The 17857-nt window shown below is 39.5% G+C and overlaps 1 protein-coding gene across 4 annotated transcripts; it reads left to right on the forward strand.

Moving 5' to 3' along the window:
• Positions 1-701: 701 nt before the first annotated feature.
• Positions 702-11304, forward strand: THAP5 (THAP domain containing 5). Of its 4 annotated transcripts, none has more exons than XM_009286840.2 (3): positions 702-805; positions 3930-4119; positions 7583-11304. In XM_009286840.2, exons 2-3 carry the CDS (start codon positions 3976-3978, stop codon positions 8549-8551), a joined length of 1113 nt encoding a protein of 370 aa, XP_009285115.1. In that variant the 5' UTR covers positions 702-805; positions 3930-3975; the 3' UTR covers positions 8552-11304. The 4 variants fall into 4 exon arrangements, with proteins under 4 accessions (XP_009285115.1, XP_009285113.1, XP_009285116.1 ...); XM_009286838.2 differs by lacking the exon at positions 702-805 and adding an exon at positions 2106-2205; XM_009286841.2 differs by lacking the exon at positions 702-805 and adding an exon at positions 2268-2482.
• Positions 11305-17857: the final 6553 nt, after the last annotated feature.

Consider the following 17857-nt stretch of genomic DNA (forward strand, 5'->3'; position numbering starts at 1 on the left):
CCACGCGGGAGCCGGGCGAGGGGGGAGGGGGGGAATGGCCGACAAACTAACTTTGGGGGCTGGTAGTCGCCTTTGAACCCTGCCTGGTCCCCAGTGGCTGGAGGGAAATAACGCTGTCATCTCGGGGAGGGGGGGAAGGTGTAGGGAAAAAGGGTCGACAGGCTGAGTATTTAATCACACCCCCCCGCGAAGACGGACGGTTCTTGCTTAGGGGGGGAGAGGTACAGCAGCGTCGAAGGGCTGTTGAATAGGTGCAGAGGATTCATGAAGTGAAAACCAAAGAGGTTCGACTGAAAAATAAAATTTGCGCTTACAACGTTGAGGCTGTGCAGCTGTTAGAGCTAAGCAGCACCGGTTACCCCGTTTCTTTCAAGCGTGGCTGCCTTTGCGGAAGGGGTGTTTCAGCAGGGCAAGCATTGGTGGAGGCATTGGCTTAACGGTGAAGGAGCTGAGTATCCTCTATCTGACAGCTTGCAAGCTAAGCGAAGGGCGTAACAGAGTAGGAAAGTAAACATATATTGAGTCTTTAAAATTAAATATTGCCATTAGAATTACTATCTTGCCTACGCTGCGAGCAGAGGCATTGCTGGTTTGCTTGGAGGCAGCTGAGCTAGCTGGAAGCTAACTGGCTTCGTTGCCAAAAAACAGTTTATGGTGGCTGCATAGTACTGTCCAGCCACCTGATTGATTAGTCGCCATCCCAGGCCCACAGTAACCTCTGTACTGTTGGGTTTACGTGGCTGTTGAGTCCGAGAATGGTGAGCTAAAAACAGTGTTTCTCAACCCTGAGAGTAGCACAGTGCAGGTAACTAAATATTGTTTTCTGTTGAATAAAAGTATGATAAGCGTTTGTCAACAGAAGGAATTTTGTAGCGTTTAAGAAAAATTTGAAGAATAAATTTCACAACTAGCCTCAAAATCTGTTTTGGTAAAATTTATACCTCCAACTAAGTTGGCAGTTTGTTTCAGTTGCTGAGCAGTCATTGTTATTCCAAGATCAGGAAGGCTATATGGGAAGACCCACAGGAACACTGCTTTGAACGGCATTTTAGTTTAGATTGAAGGAAAGCTCTTTTCCCAGCATGTCTCTTAATATGTGATTTATCATACAACAATCATGAAAATGAGGGGAAATAAATTATTTATATTGCTTTAGAGAATGTGAGTGCCACGTGGATGATCAAAACAAGTTTGAGTGCTGATACATATTTATATTCAAACGTATGGCATCAGTATAAAGGTGATGGCAAAAATACAGCTGTTTTATCTAGCCATTGAATTGCGCTGCATTACAAGTATCATGGTCCCGTAGAAGGGGTGCTGAGGTTCAATTTATAGAGATCTCTTGCCCTACATTAGCAACTACTACTGATGAGAATTGCAAGTTTTTTTCCCTTGCCTCTTACCACCCCAAAGAAGTCCTCTGCTGCTCTGTGGTTTTGGGTCTGAGCCCCTTATGAACTTTTTAACTATGACCTAATCTCAGCTGACCTGACTGCCCTTCTTTGTTTTATTTCTTCACCTTTCTGACTTGTGCAGCGGTGGCAGATCCTGAATAAATTCTGTTCACTTCCTCTTTCCATTTTCCTTTTTTTGTGTCTCGTTTACACCAGAGAACAGATTCTGATGATGAGTAAGGAGATACTGAGAGCAGGAGCAGGTTTTGGCAAAGTTGCCCTTAAGCTAAAATAATAAATTTCTCTACCAGACATTGGCTTTCACTACAGATTATTTTATTTCCCTTCTGAAGCAGGCTGACTGTGGGGAAGGCAGTGAGTGCTGTATTGCAAGAGTAACAGTGGTGGAAGCAAATGTTCTCAGGCTCTTCTTGGAGAGGGTGCAATTGGTGGCATGACCTTCAGTTGAAAGAAGCCGTCCTCTTACTGAGAGCCTTCTTTGGACCTATGTAGTAACATCCCAGGCTAAGCTTTGTTACTCATGGGGCATGCTGTATAATATATGTAATGCTGCTATTGGGTTTAAACAATTGAAGTAGACAGGATTTGAGAAGGCTGAACCTCTAACCTGTCCTTGAGAGGTTATTGTGTTCTTGCTAGCGTTATTCCTTGCATTCCTGCAGACACTCAGAGCCAGATGCATCAAACGCTTGCTCTGTTTCCTTGGTAACTTCAAAACTTAAATGGCAGCAAATTCAAAAGATTGGGGAAGGGGTGAAGACATGCACATTTATCCTGTGAATCTCAGGTATCTTTCTCTCAAAATCAGCTAAATTTGCAGTTTTGGAACACTGTGGGCCTGCGTAAGCGAGTCATTGCCACGTGTGGCTTTTGGGAGAAACCTGCAGCTTCGGGGGTTTGAGGGTGGGATCTAGGGTTTGCCAAGAAGTAGCCCAATTGACTGGTGTCTTTTGTAGCATTCAGGTGACACTGGGCACTCCAGGCTCTCTCCCCAGCTTCTCTTGTGTGGGAATACCTCACTGCAGAACCAAATATTTTGTGCATTGAAGTTCCATTAACAGATGGTAATAAACATTACCAAAATAACTGATTGTTAATTAAAAGGAAAGAAGAGCTAAGGGAAGAGAAATGGAGTTAGGAATGCTCCATTTCTATTTAGGGAGTAAAAAAAAACGGCTCTTGTAAACAGTCTGTAGGCACTTGTTCACATCTGGATGTTTCTGTTGTCCATCGTACTGCCAACAGCTAATAGTTTTTACATCCTACAGTTATGGTCAGGTCAGGTTTAATGACCACATGAATCTCACTCTTACAATTTAAAAATTGAAAGCAGAGATATTTTTTTAAAATTATTTAAATTTAAATTTTAAATTATTATTGCTCATGATTCTAAGGAATATTGCTTCCTTAACAGTAGTCATTTAACAGTGCTCAGAATTCAAGTTATGGTTTATGTATCGTATGTGGTTATATGCTACAGTTGAAAGAAACGTGATATGCACCAGAGAAATCTGTAAGCACATTTCAAATACCCTGATATCTGTCTGGTAACAGATGAGAGCCAAGAGTGGTCTGAACGTTCGTGTTGCCATTACCATAACTGCTTGACTGTACGTGCATCATAATGAGCCTTTAATTTCCCTTTAATTTGTGTATTGCGGATTCATTAAGTAAATTACATCTCTTCACCCACTTTCTTTTAATTTAGTTCTTCCAATGTAATTTGTCTGACCATTTGCATATATTTTCAAAATTGATTTAATTTTTTTCTATGAATGTGTACACTCTTCATTTTCCTTTTCAAGTAGGTTAGATGGTTGAAAAGTTAGTTATGGATTACATAATATTGTGTGGGCTCTCAACACTGTAAGAAAGCTTAACTGCTGAAACACAAAATACAGAAATTCTTTGCATTTGTGTGTTTTTTCCTTTTGAACAGAATTTAAATCCTGCCCTGGAAATATCCACATTTCCAACTTATCAGATAATCCAAAGTATGACATATATTAAGAGGTACTCTGTTAAACAAAAATTACTAACAAAAGTTTCTGTTACTAACTGTGTCTAGTAAGACAAAAAAGCTCCACAAATACTATTTCTAAAATGAGGACCAGACCTAACTTTTTTTAAATGAAGTCAGAGTATTTTGTCTGACTTCAGCAGAACTACTTTCTGAGCAAGTGTTGCAGGATCAAGCCTTTTAAAACATCTTGGCCATGGGTTCTGAAACCCTTGGCCAGCAGAAATCCACAGAAATTCTGCTGCTGAACTCTGGAGCAAATACCCAACTGGAAATAATTTGGATAATTATTGGAATAACGTGTAAGTGACACCCTGATTAGCATTTAGTATTTAAAATTTTTAAAAAAGGATTATTTTAATCTTTTTGTAAGGAAAGGCTACCTTGTAAGGAACAATGAGATATTCTTTATTTGAAAAGAAGAAAGAAAGAAAAAAAAAAGTTGTTTTTGTTTGTGTTTTTGTTTGTTTTTTTCAACTGCTTTAAAAAAGATTTCCACTTCATGATAAAGAGAGACTTGAGAAATGGCTGCGGAATATGAAACGAGATGCATGGACTCCAAGTAAGCACCAGCTTCTATGCAGTGATCATTTTACCCCCGATTCCCTTGATGTGCGATGGGGTATACGATACTTGAAGCATACTGCTGTACCAACAATTTTCTCTTCCCCAGGTGATGAGGTAATGTATTCCTGTCTTTTTTATTGTACAAAGCTAACCAACTATTTATGTAATACAGATGTTCTAATTATCTGTAATATATTCGTATTTTATTTTAAAAATAGAATTCCCATCCATCAAAATATTTTACCAACAGGACTGACACAAAACAAGTATGTGATTCCATAGTGTAAAGGAAGAACAACTTCCCATACTTTGACTGGAGGTTCAATATCTTTTTTTAACTGGAAATTACAGAAGCATTTCCTATAGGAAATTTTCCATGGGAAAATGAATTTCCTATGACAATATTATTATTCTCAATATTTTTTCCTGTGCAATTACTCTTAATTAATATTTTAATGTTCTTTTAAGGCCTTTTATTGACTGTACATAAATACTGGCTTTGGAATGTATTAGTTTAAAACGACACGTTTCTCTTTCCTGTCCCTAAACTCTCTAATACCTAAGAACTCAGGAGTGTAGGCTGCTGAAGATATCCCACAAAGACTATTCCATCTTGCCTTTCACAGAGTTGTACTATTGGTTACATAAAAATACTGTGCTACACAGGCACCTAATCTTGATCAAAGCTATGCTAATTCTCTTCTGGCACATAAGTATCTTCCTCAGGATCATCATGTTGGAGGTGGGAGAAATGGAAGGACTGGAATTAAGGCTGAATTGCTGAAACCAAAATGTGTGGCTAATTAATTTTACAAAACAGTTTCTTTTTAGTCATGAAGTTCTCTGTCTTCTTGGATAGCTGCAAGTGTTGTCCAGACTGCTTGTGACTCTGTAGAGTGAAAAGCAATCTTGATAAATCTCTCAAATATGAAAATAGAATATCTTGCAATTTATGGCAGTAGTAACTTAGCAATAAATATCTTTCCTTCCAACCCCCCCACCCCGCTTCAATATATCCCTCACTTCCCTGTGCTGTTACTGTAAAAGGGAGCCGTAGCTTTGGAACTGGGCTTTGCTGCCCTGTGCTTCTGTGCAATTACAGATAAACTACGTGATTTCCCCCTAAAGAAAAATTGGCTTTTCCCCACCTCTTCATTCTCTCGTTTTGCATGTGACCATAGACCAGTCATAGTATACTTACAAAGATGGACAGTGGAGTTATGCAGGTAACAAACTTTCTATGCCGTGGTGTTGCCAAGAACATACCAATGGCTTCTCTAAATTATTTTTGCATCAGCAATATATATCTGGGAAATCCCAGGTAGATTTATCCAGTTTGGAAGAAGAATATTCTGTGCTTCCTTTCAGTGTATCCATCACTTCCCTGCTATCAAAAGAAAAGACATGCCAGTTCTTCGTATCCATGATACTGTGAACTTGCTTTCCTGGGGTCTCACTTCTCTCTCTGGCAATATTTATTTTAATCTCCCGCTTCTGACTGCACTTTTCTTAACATCAAGACATATCCTGTCAGTGACCACCTCGGCAAATCAACAATATCCATTGACTTGGCCACTGGTTCTGTAGTTGCCCCAAACCCTAATTTTCTACATAGACTGAATATTCACAAAGACATGGGAAAGAGCTCTCCTAATTCTGGGGGAGAATCCCTTGTTAGTGTGTTCCTGACTTACTGTAGAGGAACAAGAAGCTAAGGTCCCAAGCTGCCTTTCAGCACTCGTCTGTAAACCCTTGGTCTGGTAAACTGAAAGCGAGGAGTTGCAATGTTTGTGTATTGTTCACCACCACCTTGCTTTATGTATTACGGAGCAAGTGAAGGATGTCTTCCCAGAAATGCTTAATGACTCTTCAGGAAACATTTCATATTATTTCTTCCTCCAAATAAAGAATGTTTGTGTCTCAAGAGCAGTGTTAGTTGCTTGCGTTTCAGTATTGGTAACCATTCTACATTAGTTTGCAACGATTTTTATTTTGAAGACTGTCGTAAGAGTATGAGGGCAGGGACCGATGGACAAGAAAGTTTTTCAATGAAAGTAAAGGTCTGTCTTCAAGCAGCTCTGTCCTGAGAGGTGTTTTGGTGCCTTTCCTTCAGCCTTAATGGCAGTTCTGATAGGCAAGGATTTGGGGGACATTTCCCTAATTTATTTCATAAGAGTTTTGTCTAGTTAAAAGATTTAGGCTGAGAAGGTCTTTTTCAGCTCCTGATAGAACAGAGAAAGGGAAATACTTCATTCTCTCAAAATCCCTAAGATTGATGTGATGTTAAGCATCGCCTTTAAAAAGATAAAGGTAACCAAATGAGTTCTATTTTTTTATACATTTTTTCAGTCCTTTTAAGACTGAAGTTTCATCTAAAATCAAATTACAAAGTTTAATGTATTTATGATACTTCAGACTACATACATACTTTTATGAACATACACTTCAAAATTATCTTTTCCATCATAATTGTTTTTTTCAGCCTGGCCTCTTTTTTTTTTTTCCCCTCCCTTTCTTTTTTTCTTTTTCTCTTCCCCCCCTCTCCTGGGTTTTTTTTTGCCTGGCCTGTATTTAGTTAACAAAGTTAAAGTTGCTGCTTGTTCTGTTTGTTTGTTCTGGGCGGCTTTGGTCTTGTTTTTCAGTCCATAGGCCTAACGCGAGTACAAGTTCTGCAGCTTGGTCTCTTCAGAATCAAGCCTACTAGAAAAAAATAAGACACTCACTATTAGTGTATTTTTGTTTTACTGACTGACATACTAAAAAGCTTGTTTGGATACTGGTCTTAAATCTAATCATGTGGTGATGTAGTTCACATGGAGGAGGGGAAAAGAAGGTGGCTAAAAAAGGCTATGCTTCAAATTGTCCCTCTTTCAGTAACAACTTCTGTTTAAAGTCCTGTTAAAATTGTATTCTTCTGCTAAGATTTCTATCCATCCAAAAAAAAGGTCTCCATTTTTATGAATTGCGAAGTTTAGTTGTCAGAATTGAATTGCTCGTTTTAAAATCAGCCTATGTGATTGTGCATGAATATGTTTCACTGTTCTGCAAGCCTGTGTGCATAATCTTTTGTTGTTGTTGTTAAATTCTCTTTGGGGTAGACTGCATGACTAAAAATTTGCTAGATCTTTCTAAAACAACTTTGTTGCATCTTTAATGCAAAAATCTTGTACTGTGTCTATTTAATATACATACATTTAATACAATGTTTCAGGTGGTAATGGGAGATGCTAGCCAGTCTTTGTCAGACAGATTTGTGTAGCCACTTCTCTTCAAGTGCTTTTAAAATTATGACTCATGTAAATCAGTAAAGTTCCTTAGAGTTTGAAAAGGGAAAAAAGAAAAAAAAAGTATTATTGCCTTTAGAACTTTAAAACAGTATTTTAACATTTAGGACCTGAAGCAAAGTTATGGAAGACGCTTACATGAATTTTCAGGTCTCTGGTGTAATTTTTAAACAGCGCTCACCTAAATTACTCCTTATGCAGTACCATGCTATAGAAAGAGATTTGCCCATTTTTTTTATGCTCAAGTGATTTCCTAGTTACAAGGTGGTTGGTTTTGTTTTTTTTTCCTCCAGGAAAAAGATTCTTCTCAGAACAGCCCACAAGAGATAAAGAGAGAAGACCCGGAAGAAACAAATACAAATGTAGTGTCAGAGAAAGCATCTGTATCACTTGAACCTTGTACGCCAAAGAGAAACCCTGTAATTGCAGAAAACGTAGATGGAAAAGTAGATGTAGTTTGCTCAACTGCATTGAGTAAACCTTTACAAATTCAAAAACTGCAACTTCAAAATGGAGAAGACTTTCAGGCAGACGGTGTCGTTGTTGACAGTTCATCTAAGCAGCATATACATCAACCTAATCCTATTTTAATGGCAGCAGCAGTCCAGAGCATGGAAGCTACCAGTGTTCATACTTCTGCAGAGGATCCACTAGGTTGTACAGCTACAGTCTTGCAATTTACAAACCCTAACTACTTGAATTCATCTCTCAAACTGCAAAATGCTTTAGGTTCAATTACTGACTATGCAATTGAAAATCCTAACTCTCATGTTGTAGGCTGCTCTGTTGAAGTACAGCCAACAAGTGAAAATGCAGTTTTACTGAGTACAGTCACACAAACTATTGAACAGTTCAGTGGAAATGAAGAATCTGTCATTGCTATTATTGTGCCAGCCGAGAGTCCAGAAAAGCCTGAAATAGTAAATAGTTCTTTCCTGCCTATTAAGCAAGAGTTTCTTGACACAGAGGAGACAGAAACAGATAAATCTGTGTATATGAATGCATATAGTGGAAGTGAAGTATTACAAACTGAGCATTCATACTGCAAACAAGACATAGACAGAGATCACCTTTGGCAAAAAATTTCAAAGCTCCACTCTAAGATAACTCTACTTGAAATGCAGGAGATAAAAACTTTGGGGAGGCTCAGGTCCTTGGAAGCTCTTATTGGACAATTGAAGCAAGAAAACCTGCTTTCTGAAGAAAAGCTGAAGATTGTAGAAAACTGCTTTACAACACTTGAAGTGACTATGATACAGTAAAGGCTTTCGATCATTGTCCTAAAATAGCTTTTTAGCCTCTTTGACTGTCCTTTTGGACAAATTAACTTTTGTTTCAGTCATGGTATTTTAAACATCTAATGCAAATTGTGTGAATAGCAAATATTCTTTAAAATGTTACATCAACCACTACCAAAGCTAGGTGGTAGAATATTGCCTATAAAACATGACTTGCAAGTAAGCTTTAAAAAAAAATAAAACCTGTTAAAGTTTTGTTAAAAAGTCTATGAATTGAATCAGTAAAGATAAGTTCAACCTTTCTAGCTGCAGGCTCCTCTGAAACATGCAACTCCTGCATTTGGGGCAGCGGTAGAATGGACAGAATAAGCATGTAGGATGGACAGTTATAAAACTGTTGTTTAAAACAAAAAAAGTGTCCCAATTCTCTTTCAGATGAGTAACGAGGTATGTAATACACGTTGTCCAGTGAGGCCACAATTACTCTTTAATCGTCTGTTCATCTAACATTTGTTCTGATAGGTTTTTGTACACTTTGACCTTATTAAAATTGTTTCTGCAATAAAAGGTGTTTACTTTCATTTAGTTCTAGAAACAAAAATTCTATAAGAATATTGTTACAGCGAACAGCTCCATCTCTTTTTTTGGATGATTCAGCTCAAATGGAAAGAACCATCTTAAATAGTGATATTTTTGCTGGTTAGTAAAAGGGAAAGCTCTGACTATTCAGTGAGTGCTATCTGCTCAGCATTGATCCTCTTACGATCTATAGCTGGGTAATGCATATACCCTTAATAATACACTGAAGAAAACAGTGTTTTGCAGAGCATATTGCTAGTGAAAATAGCAGAATATCGCTCATTATTTTTCTGTATCTTTCTTGCTCTTCAAGAAATGGAATTACAAGACTAAAAATCCACTCCCCTGTATTGATTTTATTGTTTCTAAGTGCACAGGATTCTGCTACAGTGGAAAGATACTGACAATTCATTTTGAGGGAAATTATTTGCTTAAATACTTTCTGCTTATTCTGTCTGCGTGCCACCCCTTAGATCTAGAGTTCACTGTACAATCTAGTACAGTGAATTAGTATTAGATCATCTAGTCCCAACTGTACATTGCAGTTGGAGTAGATGATCATTGTAGGTCCCTTCCAACTGAACTAGTCTAGTCCAGTCTATTCTACAATGATTAGATTATTTGATGGACTTGGATGTATTTTCCTTTATTCAGAAGTGTGTCACCACCATCAGTTCGGTCTAGGACTGGAGTAAATGGGTTCCTTTGCAGTCTGTTACTTGTATTCTCTATCAGACATGTTCTAAACTGGTAATCTTTTCATAAGGAATTGAGGATCAAGCAACACCAATTACAAGATAAGTTGCAAACTAGTCAAATTTCAAAAAATTTTTGAGTCTCAGAGTAGCTGCCTGGAAGTTGGTCTGCTAAAGCACAGCGATGTAAGAGGTTAGTCTGTATCAGTAACCACTGTAGTAGGCTTGTTTTGTCCTTCAACTTGTTGACTTCTTTCAGGCTCTAAGCACAGGATGTGCTTGGGAAAATTCCTGAAGAAGATAAACATAAGTTATAATATGATGTATTATTTACTGGGACTCTGTGACACACTCATTTCTTTCCCTCTTACTAGAGAGTGCTGTTCCTGTAACAAAAGAATGTGCTGTTCTGCCTTGTGTGCTCTGAAGTCACAAGGGGTGTCCTGTATCCTCTAGACACATTGCTGCTATACGGGGTCCAATCTCGTGAACGTTGTCCAGGTGGCCTCTCTGAACTGCACATTTTGTAATTTTTTATAAAGTAAGAGATCTTTCAAAGTGATTTACAAAATGCTATATGAAATTGCTAAATGATTTGGCAATTTTAGAAATTTCATGGATGTCGCTACAAATCCTCTGCTAACACTGTATACTTTAGGACTTACCACCCAGTTCAAAAGTCCACTGTAGGCCTTCAATGGCAATGAGAGCTCAGACATGGCGAAAGAGTTGCAACACTTTAAGCTGTTGTCTCAGCAAAGCTCTATTCCTGAAGAAAAGGTGGGGGGGTTTAACATGGTATTTACATTTCTGATATATTTTTGCCTTTACTAACACTTCCCAGTATTGAAATCGAGAACGTTATTTGTGGCATAGATTTCTTTAAACCTGGGAAAAAACAAATGCTCAATTTTCCTTTTTTGTATGGAGTTTCTTGGGACTATAGCAGAAGAACTCAGTAACTTTACAGGCCTGTCACCAAGTCTATGAATTTCCCTGCTATAGGGTGATTTGGTCCAATGTGCCTAGGTGGACATAAGAGGCCTCTGCCTCTCTTCTTTACACGCAGCTTTTTGTGCTGAGTAGGTCATTATTAAGGCCTACAATTAGCACTTCTCACCTGGGCCTATTACCTGACTGTTGCCTAAAGTAACACCTGCTCTCTTACCAAGCAGGATATTACAGCTGTTAAGCAAACATGTCTAACAATAGATGTTAAATAATATGACAGTGTATTAACCTGGTGTTTTCAAGTAGAGCTTTACAACTTTAGGTTTAAGTTTACCAGTTTTCCTTAATTCTTAAGTTTGACACATGGTTGCTCTCAGTGTGTCGGATCATAGTGTGTCCATCCCATCCAGGTTCATGGTTTCTGCAGCGGCCAGCATCACCAACTTCAAAAAAAAAAAAAGCCAGAGATTGCCTGAAAACAAGATGATTTTGTATGTAGCATTTCGCAGGACCAGTCTTGTAGCGATGAAGAGGTTGAAACTCCACAAAGCAGTTTGAAGGTAGACCAGAATCCATGCTGTGTTTTTGTAGGTGACTGTTGCAAATTGATTACAATAAATTATTTTGGGCAGAGAACTTTTGTATTCATTTTAAAATATTTAGTATTATAGCTGGCTATTGTTGCTTCCAGGAAAATATGGCTAGGTCCTTTGCTTCAAAGGTACACTGACACGGAATTACTCAGGCTAATTATTACGAGGAAGGAAAAATACCGTGTTGGAAACCGCCACACCCCACCGAATTAGGTGCTAACATGTACATGTTGTTTTCAGTGTTTCCTAATCATAAAGCTGTACAGCCTTTGCACACAATTTTATTTCACTAAACTTCATGGACTCTCGAAGGTGCTCTATTATTCCTTGAGATCCAATGGAAACTGCTTTGGTGCAGTTGCAGCTCAGCATCAAAGTAGTACACTGAATCATCATTCCTTCTGTAAGGGATCAGGCTTATCTTGATCAAAGTTAAATCTTCTTATTTATCTTCTCAATAATTTTGCATTTGCATCAACATTTTTTTTAAACTTTTGACTGCCTGTTTCCACTGATGGAATTAATTACTTCAACACTTTACAGATTTAACAGATGTGGACTCTTTTCTTAATTCACCTCTTGAAAAGCTGTATTTCTTTTCCACTGGCTACTGTAGGAATTTGGCATTTGGCTTTCTCCTACATCTTCATTTAAATTCCACCAATTTTATTAAACTTATCTACAAGCAGTGTAGTTGCATCTGGAATAAACTGGTGTCCATTTCCCCTGGTTCTCCATCTTCTTTACAAGGTGGAGTGTGAAGTTTTATTTAGCTCATTCTGAATGCAGTGCCAGCTACAAGGGATTTTTTTTCTTTCTCCCAGACTCATAAGTATCTGGGACTTCTGTACTTTCTTGCGTCGGCGGTACAAATACTGACTGCACTCTTGCATGCTTCACAAGCATTCATTAAAAGTCTGTCTAGATCTCTCATTAGATGCCTTTGATATCTTTTTACTCTCCTTTACCGCAGTGAAGTTGTAATTATTCTTCCTTTCCACTTAAACTCTCTCCTACTCTGAGACTTGGCTCCTGCATTAGAAAAGCCGGCAGCAGACGTGGGCTCACTCAAAATGCCATCTTTGTAATAATTTATCTTCTCTGTCGTCTTGTTTTGCCCAAGCTAGTCTATGATGACGGGTGCTCTGGGCCAGTGCCATGGGGTCCAGCTGTGCCCACCTTGGCCACGGGGCAGTAACCCTCCTGTGAAGGGACCCCCCCACCTGACCGCTGGGTTCTAATGACACAGTTCATAAATTCATGCTAGATGCTGTCTTCTCGTCAGTAAACTTGAAGCTACATGTTGCATTTTAAAAATTACACTTCCCTCCATCTCCCAACTTCTGTAATAGACTGATTTCCTTCATACCTAACCACACTTTGGTCCCAACTGCCTTGTGTACAACTTGATGCCTCCCCTCACTGGATAATGCTGCTTAACTGCAGGCTAATGTCATACATGCAAATCCGCGCTCCTGCCCTTCAGCCTGTACCCAGCGCTGCCTTAGCAAAGCACGAGGCACAGCCTAGCCCAGCCCTTCCACGTCTTGGTGAGATGGTGTAACACCCAGGGACCCCATCACGGCGCCAGGTGAGGGCTCGTGCTGGCAAGGGTGGTCTGCACGCTGTGGATTCCTACATCCATAATTAGTTAATTGTGTCAATGACAGTGGTAGGCTCTGCTTGGCAGGATGTTTTATTTCTAAACCCGTTGAGGTAAGTGCTGAAATTCCTTTACCCTTAGATGTTTTGAACTTCGTAATGACAGTAAGGCAATCAAACCCGGAGCCTGCTTTTGTGAGACATTGTGTCTGCCCAATGAGAGATACCAGGAAAGACCCACCTGCTTTCTGGGCAAACCCAGGAGACACTGTGAGCAGCAGGCTGACAATTTTTTAACCACCCAGGCAGAACTAGAAAAAGTCCGCATCCAGCCTTGAGGAAAGGCTTAAGATGTAGGTTAGCGCTGAGTGACTCAGGCTGCTCCCCTTCCGTAAACTCCACAAGGATGAAGCCTCGTGCCGTGTCACAAGGCTGGAGGGCCCCTGCACACTGGGGCCTTGTGAGAGATGCTCAGGGTCGTGCATGAGGATGGGGAGGAAGGAGTGAGTTTTGGCATTTAGGGTTGTTGCCTGGAGAAAGTGCCTTCCTGTTGGGGCATCTCTTTGCGCTGCCGCGGCAGCATCAGTTGCAGCAGGTGCTGCCCCTTCCTTGGGATCCCACATGCCAGGCACAGCTCAAAGCTACAGGGAAAAACCCAGTAATGCACTGGAAATGCATGAATTACCAGCACCAAGGTAAGAGGGAAGAAAAACAGAGCAAGAGAAAAGGACAAATTATATAAATGGACTTAGATTTGGACAAAAAATATGTTTTTCTTTTCTCATTTACCAAAGAATTTTATGACTTACTAACGCAAGCTGATTTACATTTCTGCAACCTCAAGTGGATCACTGCTTTATTTTCTCCTTCACTGAAATCAGTGTAACGGCTTTCTAATTTACCAGACCATTTACTGCTGCAGAAGATGTGAGTTTCTGCCTAACTATTTTCCACAAATAAAACAATAAGAATAAGACCTCTAAACAGGCTTTTTCCAGTAAATATACTTCTTGGCATTATTAAATATTATGGAGTACATTGCAGAAAGTCTATCACTGTTTAAATATCTGCCTTTCCTGCAAATGACACTTAGAATGGCATTTCTGAAACATAAAAGCAATTTAGAAGTCTGTGTCTCATCCATTCAAAAAGGTTAAACTGTACAGATGCTTTTGGAATATATACATATATATAAAATATTACCTATTGCATATCTATAAAACAGCAGTGCTCCCTATAAACAGCAGGTGGTGCTACTGGATCGCTCTGTAGAAGTCAGACTAAAGACCTACATTTTATTTTTATTCTGTTGTTGAAACATATGCAACCAGATTAACTATGCAGGGTCTTTTTTTTTTCCCCCCTTATATTTCAAATGTATCTTTAATAAAGAAGGATAGTATCTGAACAAAACAGTATGACTAATTGTCTTCAATCTTACAGAAATAAAGCTTCAGACAAGAAGAAACTAATTTATATTCTGAGCATAAAACATGAAATTCGAGAGCCTTCTGCTCAAGTGGCAAAAGAAGATGTATCCACTGTCCTTATGTGGAGCGTGATTGCATTCCTCATTTGTTGAAGTGGGTCAGTGATTAAAGTTTGAATCCCATAAACAGTTTAGTATTGCTTATATGCATATTTGTCAGGGTAATAGTGTGAGTGTTTAATCACACCCTTCATCAAGGGTGTCTGGTTTGCTACTCAAGTACTGCAGCCATGGTTTTGAAACTGGGAAGATAAGCGCACAACAGCTTCATGCATGGCATAATCCCCTCTTAAAATGTCGCAGGACAGACTTTGAGTATACACAATTTCAGATGATACGAACAACATTGGAATAGGGGAACGCTGGTCCTGCACATTCAAGCAAGTTTCTTCTTGCTTGTTTCAGTGTTACTTTCAAAATACAATAGATAATAGGGCGTTACAGTACAGGTTAGAAGTATCCATGTGATTTTCTGAATGAATGGAACAGGGCTGCGAAACAGTGGCATGGCAAAACCAGATGGTGAAGAGGGCCGTGTCAAGGTAAACGCTGGCTTCAGAGGCATAAATTAGCCTCACAGCTGGTGTGGCCAGGCATTGCAGTTTCTCTGGGTACACAGAAAGTGGTGTTCAGCATGTTGTTCACTGATCAAATCCAGCCACTCCACCACAGCCTCCTGAAAGAAGTCATCTCACCTGATTCTGGATGTCTCCATCATGAGGTGCACCTCAGTTAAGCGATATTTGGTGTGAAGAAGAAGAAACAAACTGAGGAAATCCCTATTTATCTACTGACTATGGCCCGGGGGATGTTCTAGACAAATATTTCAGATTTAGATATGTATGTTATAAAAACCCGAAGTTACCTAAACTGAATCTCACCTTCTGTTTCAAAAGGTAAATCACTTCTAGTTCTCAGACAGGGACAAGTTAGGAAGACTAAATGCTAATATAAAGGAGCTTGGCACAGTAGTCCTTCCAAACTGTGCCTTAATTTCCTGTACAGCCAGTGACAAGAAGAAGATCTTTCAAAGCTTCTAGAGGGGATTCTGCTCAGATATTTCATTTATGTAGTTAGAGCCCTTTTTTCTGAAGATTTTGGAAGACACTTCTGTCTCTGTAAGAAACTTGGACAAGTAGGAAAACTGATTCACCAGGTGCCTGCCTCAGGCAGAGTACATCCGAGGCACAATCCTGCGTGCTGCAGAACATCCTCACAAGGTGCACATCAGACATAAGAGCTCTGCACTGCTTCATGAAGAGCATAAATTGGCAGCAGTCAGACACATTTGCCCTCTTATAGCCCCTTGGGACCGAGAACAACCTTGTGGCTGCTATAGCTTCCTTCTGGAGTGGTAGCAAACACCACAAAGAGGTCTTTTTCAGCCATGTCTGCTTGGGTAAGCACATTATAGATCATAAATACCAGCAGTCTGACCTCCGGTCTGAGTCAATAGACTATGAGGCCACATAAGAATAGGCTCCAGGAGCTCTCAATGACCAGAATAGCTACTGTTTGGAAATGGGGGATAATAAAGACATGAGAGAGAGAGTTTCACAGCATGCAAAATACATCAAGCCCTTTAGATCTTATACTTATCAGCAGATATTACTAAACTTACGTCAAAGCTCTTTTTTCAGTGTTTTATGTGGTGAGAAATCCTGTACCATGTAAAGCTGGCTTTGGCTAGAGGGCAGGTATGGAGCAATGACCCCATATTGCCTCAGTGCCTACTGACGGACTATGAATACTCTCACAACACTGAATTAGCCTCCCCGGGGCTGGCTCCAGCAGACTGACCAGGCATTTTCAGGCAAGAGTGGATGTTCTGCCACTAGTAAGGGTGAGTACAACAGCAGGCTCTCTTTCCAAGTCAGAGCCCCAACCAACACCTGTAGAAAGGCATCCGCACCTCACTACCAGTGCAGCAGCCCCTCTCCACAACTCAGTGTAGATCCTTAAAAAGGGGGGGGACTCACCCCCAACGGGCTCAGCACCCCACCTGGTACAGAAACACTGAATTTCCCCTCTGTGGGAGAGCAAATATTCAAGGTTTGGCTGGCAGAGAGGACATCAGCTTTGAACTGAACCATAGCTCAGGCCTCCAGCAGGGACTCGACAGAGAAGCAAAACGTGGACTGATGTTGGCTTTTATCCCGGTTTTCCTCCCCCTTAGTGTAGTGAAAGAGGGACCAATAAACCAAGCTCCTGAGACTTACTGGGGTAGGAAATGCTGCAATAAGAAAAAGATGCAGATAACGAGCACAAAACTACGTTTCATATGTGGAGATTAATTAGAAGCAATAACAAATCCCAATTAGATTTTTAATTAAAAATATATTAGAGACTGACACTTATCTGAGAGTTGCTACAGGAACATGAGCTCACCACAGCTGTATTTGAGATGACTAATTTCACAACTTTTAAACATATAATTCACCATAATGAGACCACAGTCATAAATCCAAATGAAATTGTATTTTACATCTTTAGCATTAAAACCATCAATTTACTTCTTCAAGTATCCATTTTGTGAGATTTCAATAAAAATATTTATACATTTTTTTATTTGCATAGCTTTGGCTATTTTATTCCATATTTAACATCTGAAATGAATTTACAGCTTTATCCACAGTTTTTTACGTGTACTGAGGTATTGCAGACACTCTTTGCTTACCTTTATTGTTGGTTTTGTTCACCTTTTACACTAATCTCATTTCAGGACTTCGGGAACACAGCTTCCTACTGCGAAATCCCTCGCCAAACTGCCAGGTGCCTGTGGCTTGCAACAAGCATTGCTTTCAGCCTACATCTCTTTGTCTTACCCCAAGCTCACACATTGAAAGCATGGGGTATGGACATGCACATGGCTTATTACACTGAATTCCTCAGCTTTCTTTGACTGCACCTTGGCTGGTAAGGTGAATTATTTTGCACCAGCTAATGTAAATATGTCAGGTGTCGTCTTTTTTAATGAACAGGATATCTTTTTAACCTATTTCATTTAAAAGGAGCTATCCGTTATGTCTGAAAGGTTTTTGCTAATAATAATCTGCCACTGTGGGGTCTGCAGCTCCAGCTCCCGTGTTGTTTAAGGAGATAATATATGGGAATGGCAGAATAAAAGGCAAATAATACAAAATAAAAACACAACTATGGATTTTTTTCTATTTATTTGATCTGTTTCTTTGACAAATACAGATTTTGAAAATTGACATATTTCCCTTCTCCATCAACAGCTGTAGAAATAATATAATCATGGAAATCATTGGTCTAGTCCCCAGCATAAGAGACCTAAAAACTGGAAAGCTTTTGGGAGTCACTGTGAGACCTGCCTGTTCTAAACACCAGCAGGTTTGTTTAATTTTCTAGTTACTAGTTACATACTCCAGGAAAACATAGTTCGACAGTTAAAGAAATA

Source organism: Aptenodytes forsteri, unplaced genomic scaffold (genome assembly GCF_000699145.1).
Source record: "Aptenodytes forsteri isolate BGI_AS27 unplaced genomic scaffold, ASM69914v1 Scaffold166, whole genome shotgun sequence".
Lineage (NCBI taxonomy): Eukaryota > Metazoa > Chordata > Aves > Sphenisciformes > Spheniscidae > Aptenodytes > Aptenodytes forsteri.

What these genes read in the sequence shown, in the direction of transcription:
- THAP5 (XM_009286838.2), top strand. Translation starts at nt 2,141, where the DNA reads ATGGCAGCAAATTCAAAAGATTGGGGAAGGGGTGAAGACATGCACATT. An exon ending in ATTTATCCTGTGAATCTCAG is followed by an intron (nt 2,206 to 3,929) that starts GTATCTTTCTCT and finishes GCTTTAAAAAAG; the next exon opens with ATTTCCACTTCATGATAAAG. An exon ending in TCTCTTCCCCAGGTGATGAG is followed by an intron (nt 4,120 to 7,582) that starts GTAATGTATTCC and finishes TTTTTCCTCCAG; the next exon opens with GAAAAAGATTCTTCTCAGAA.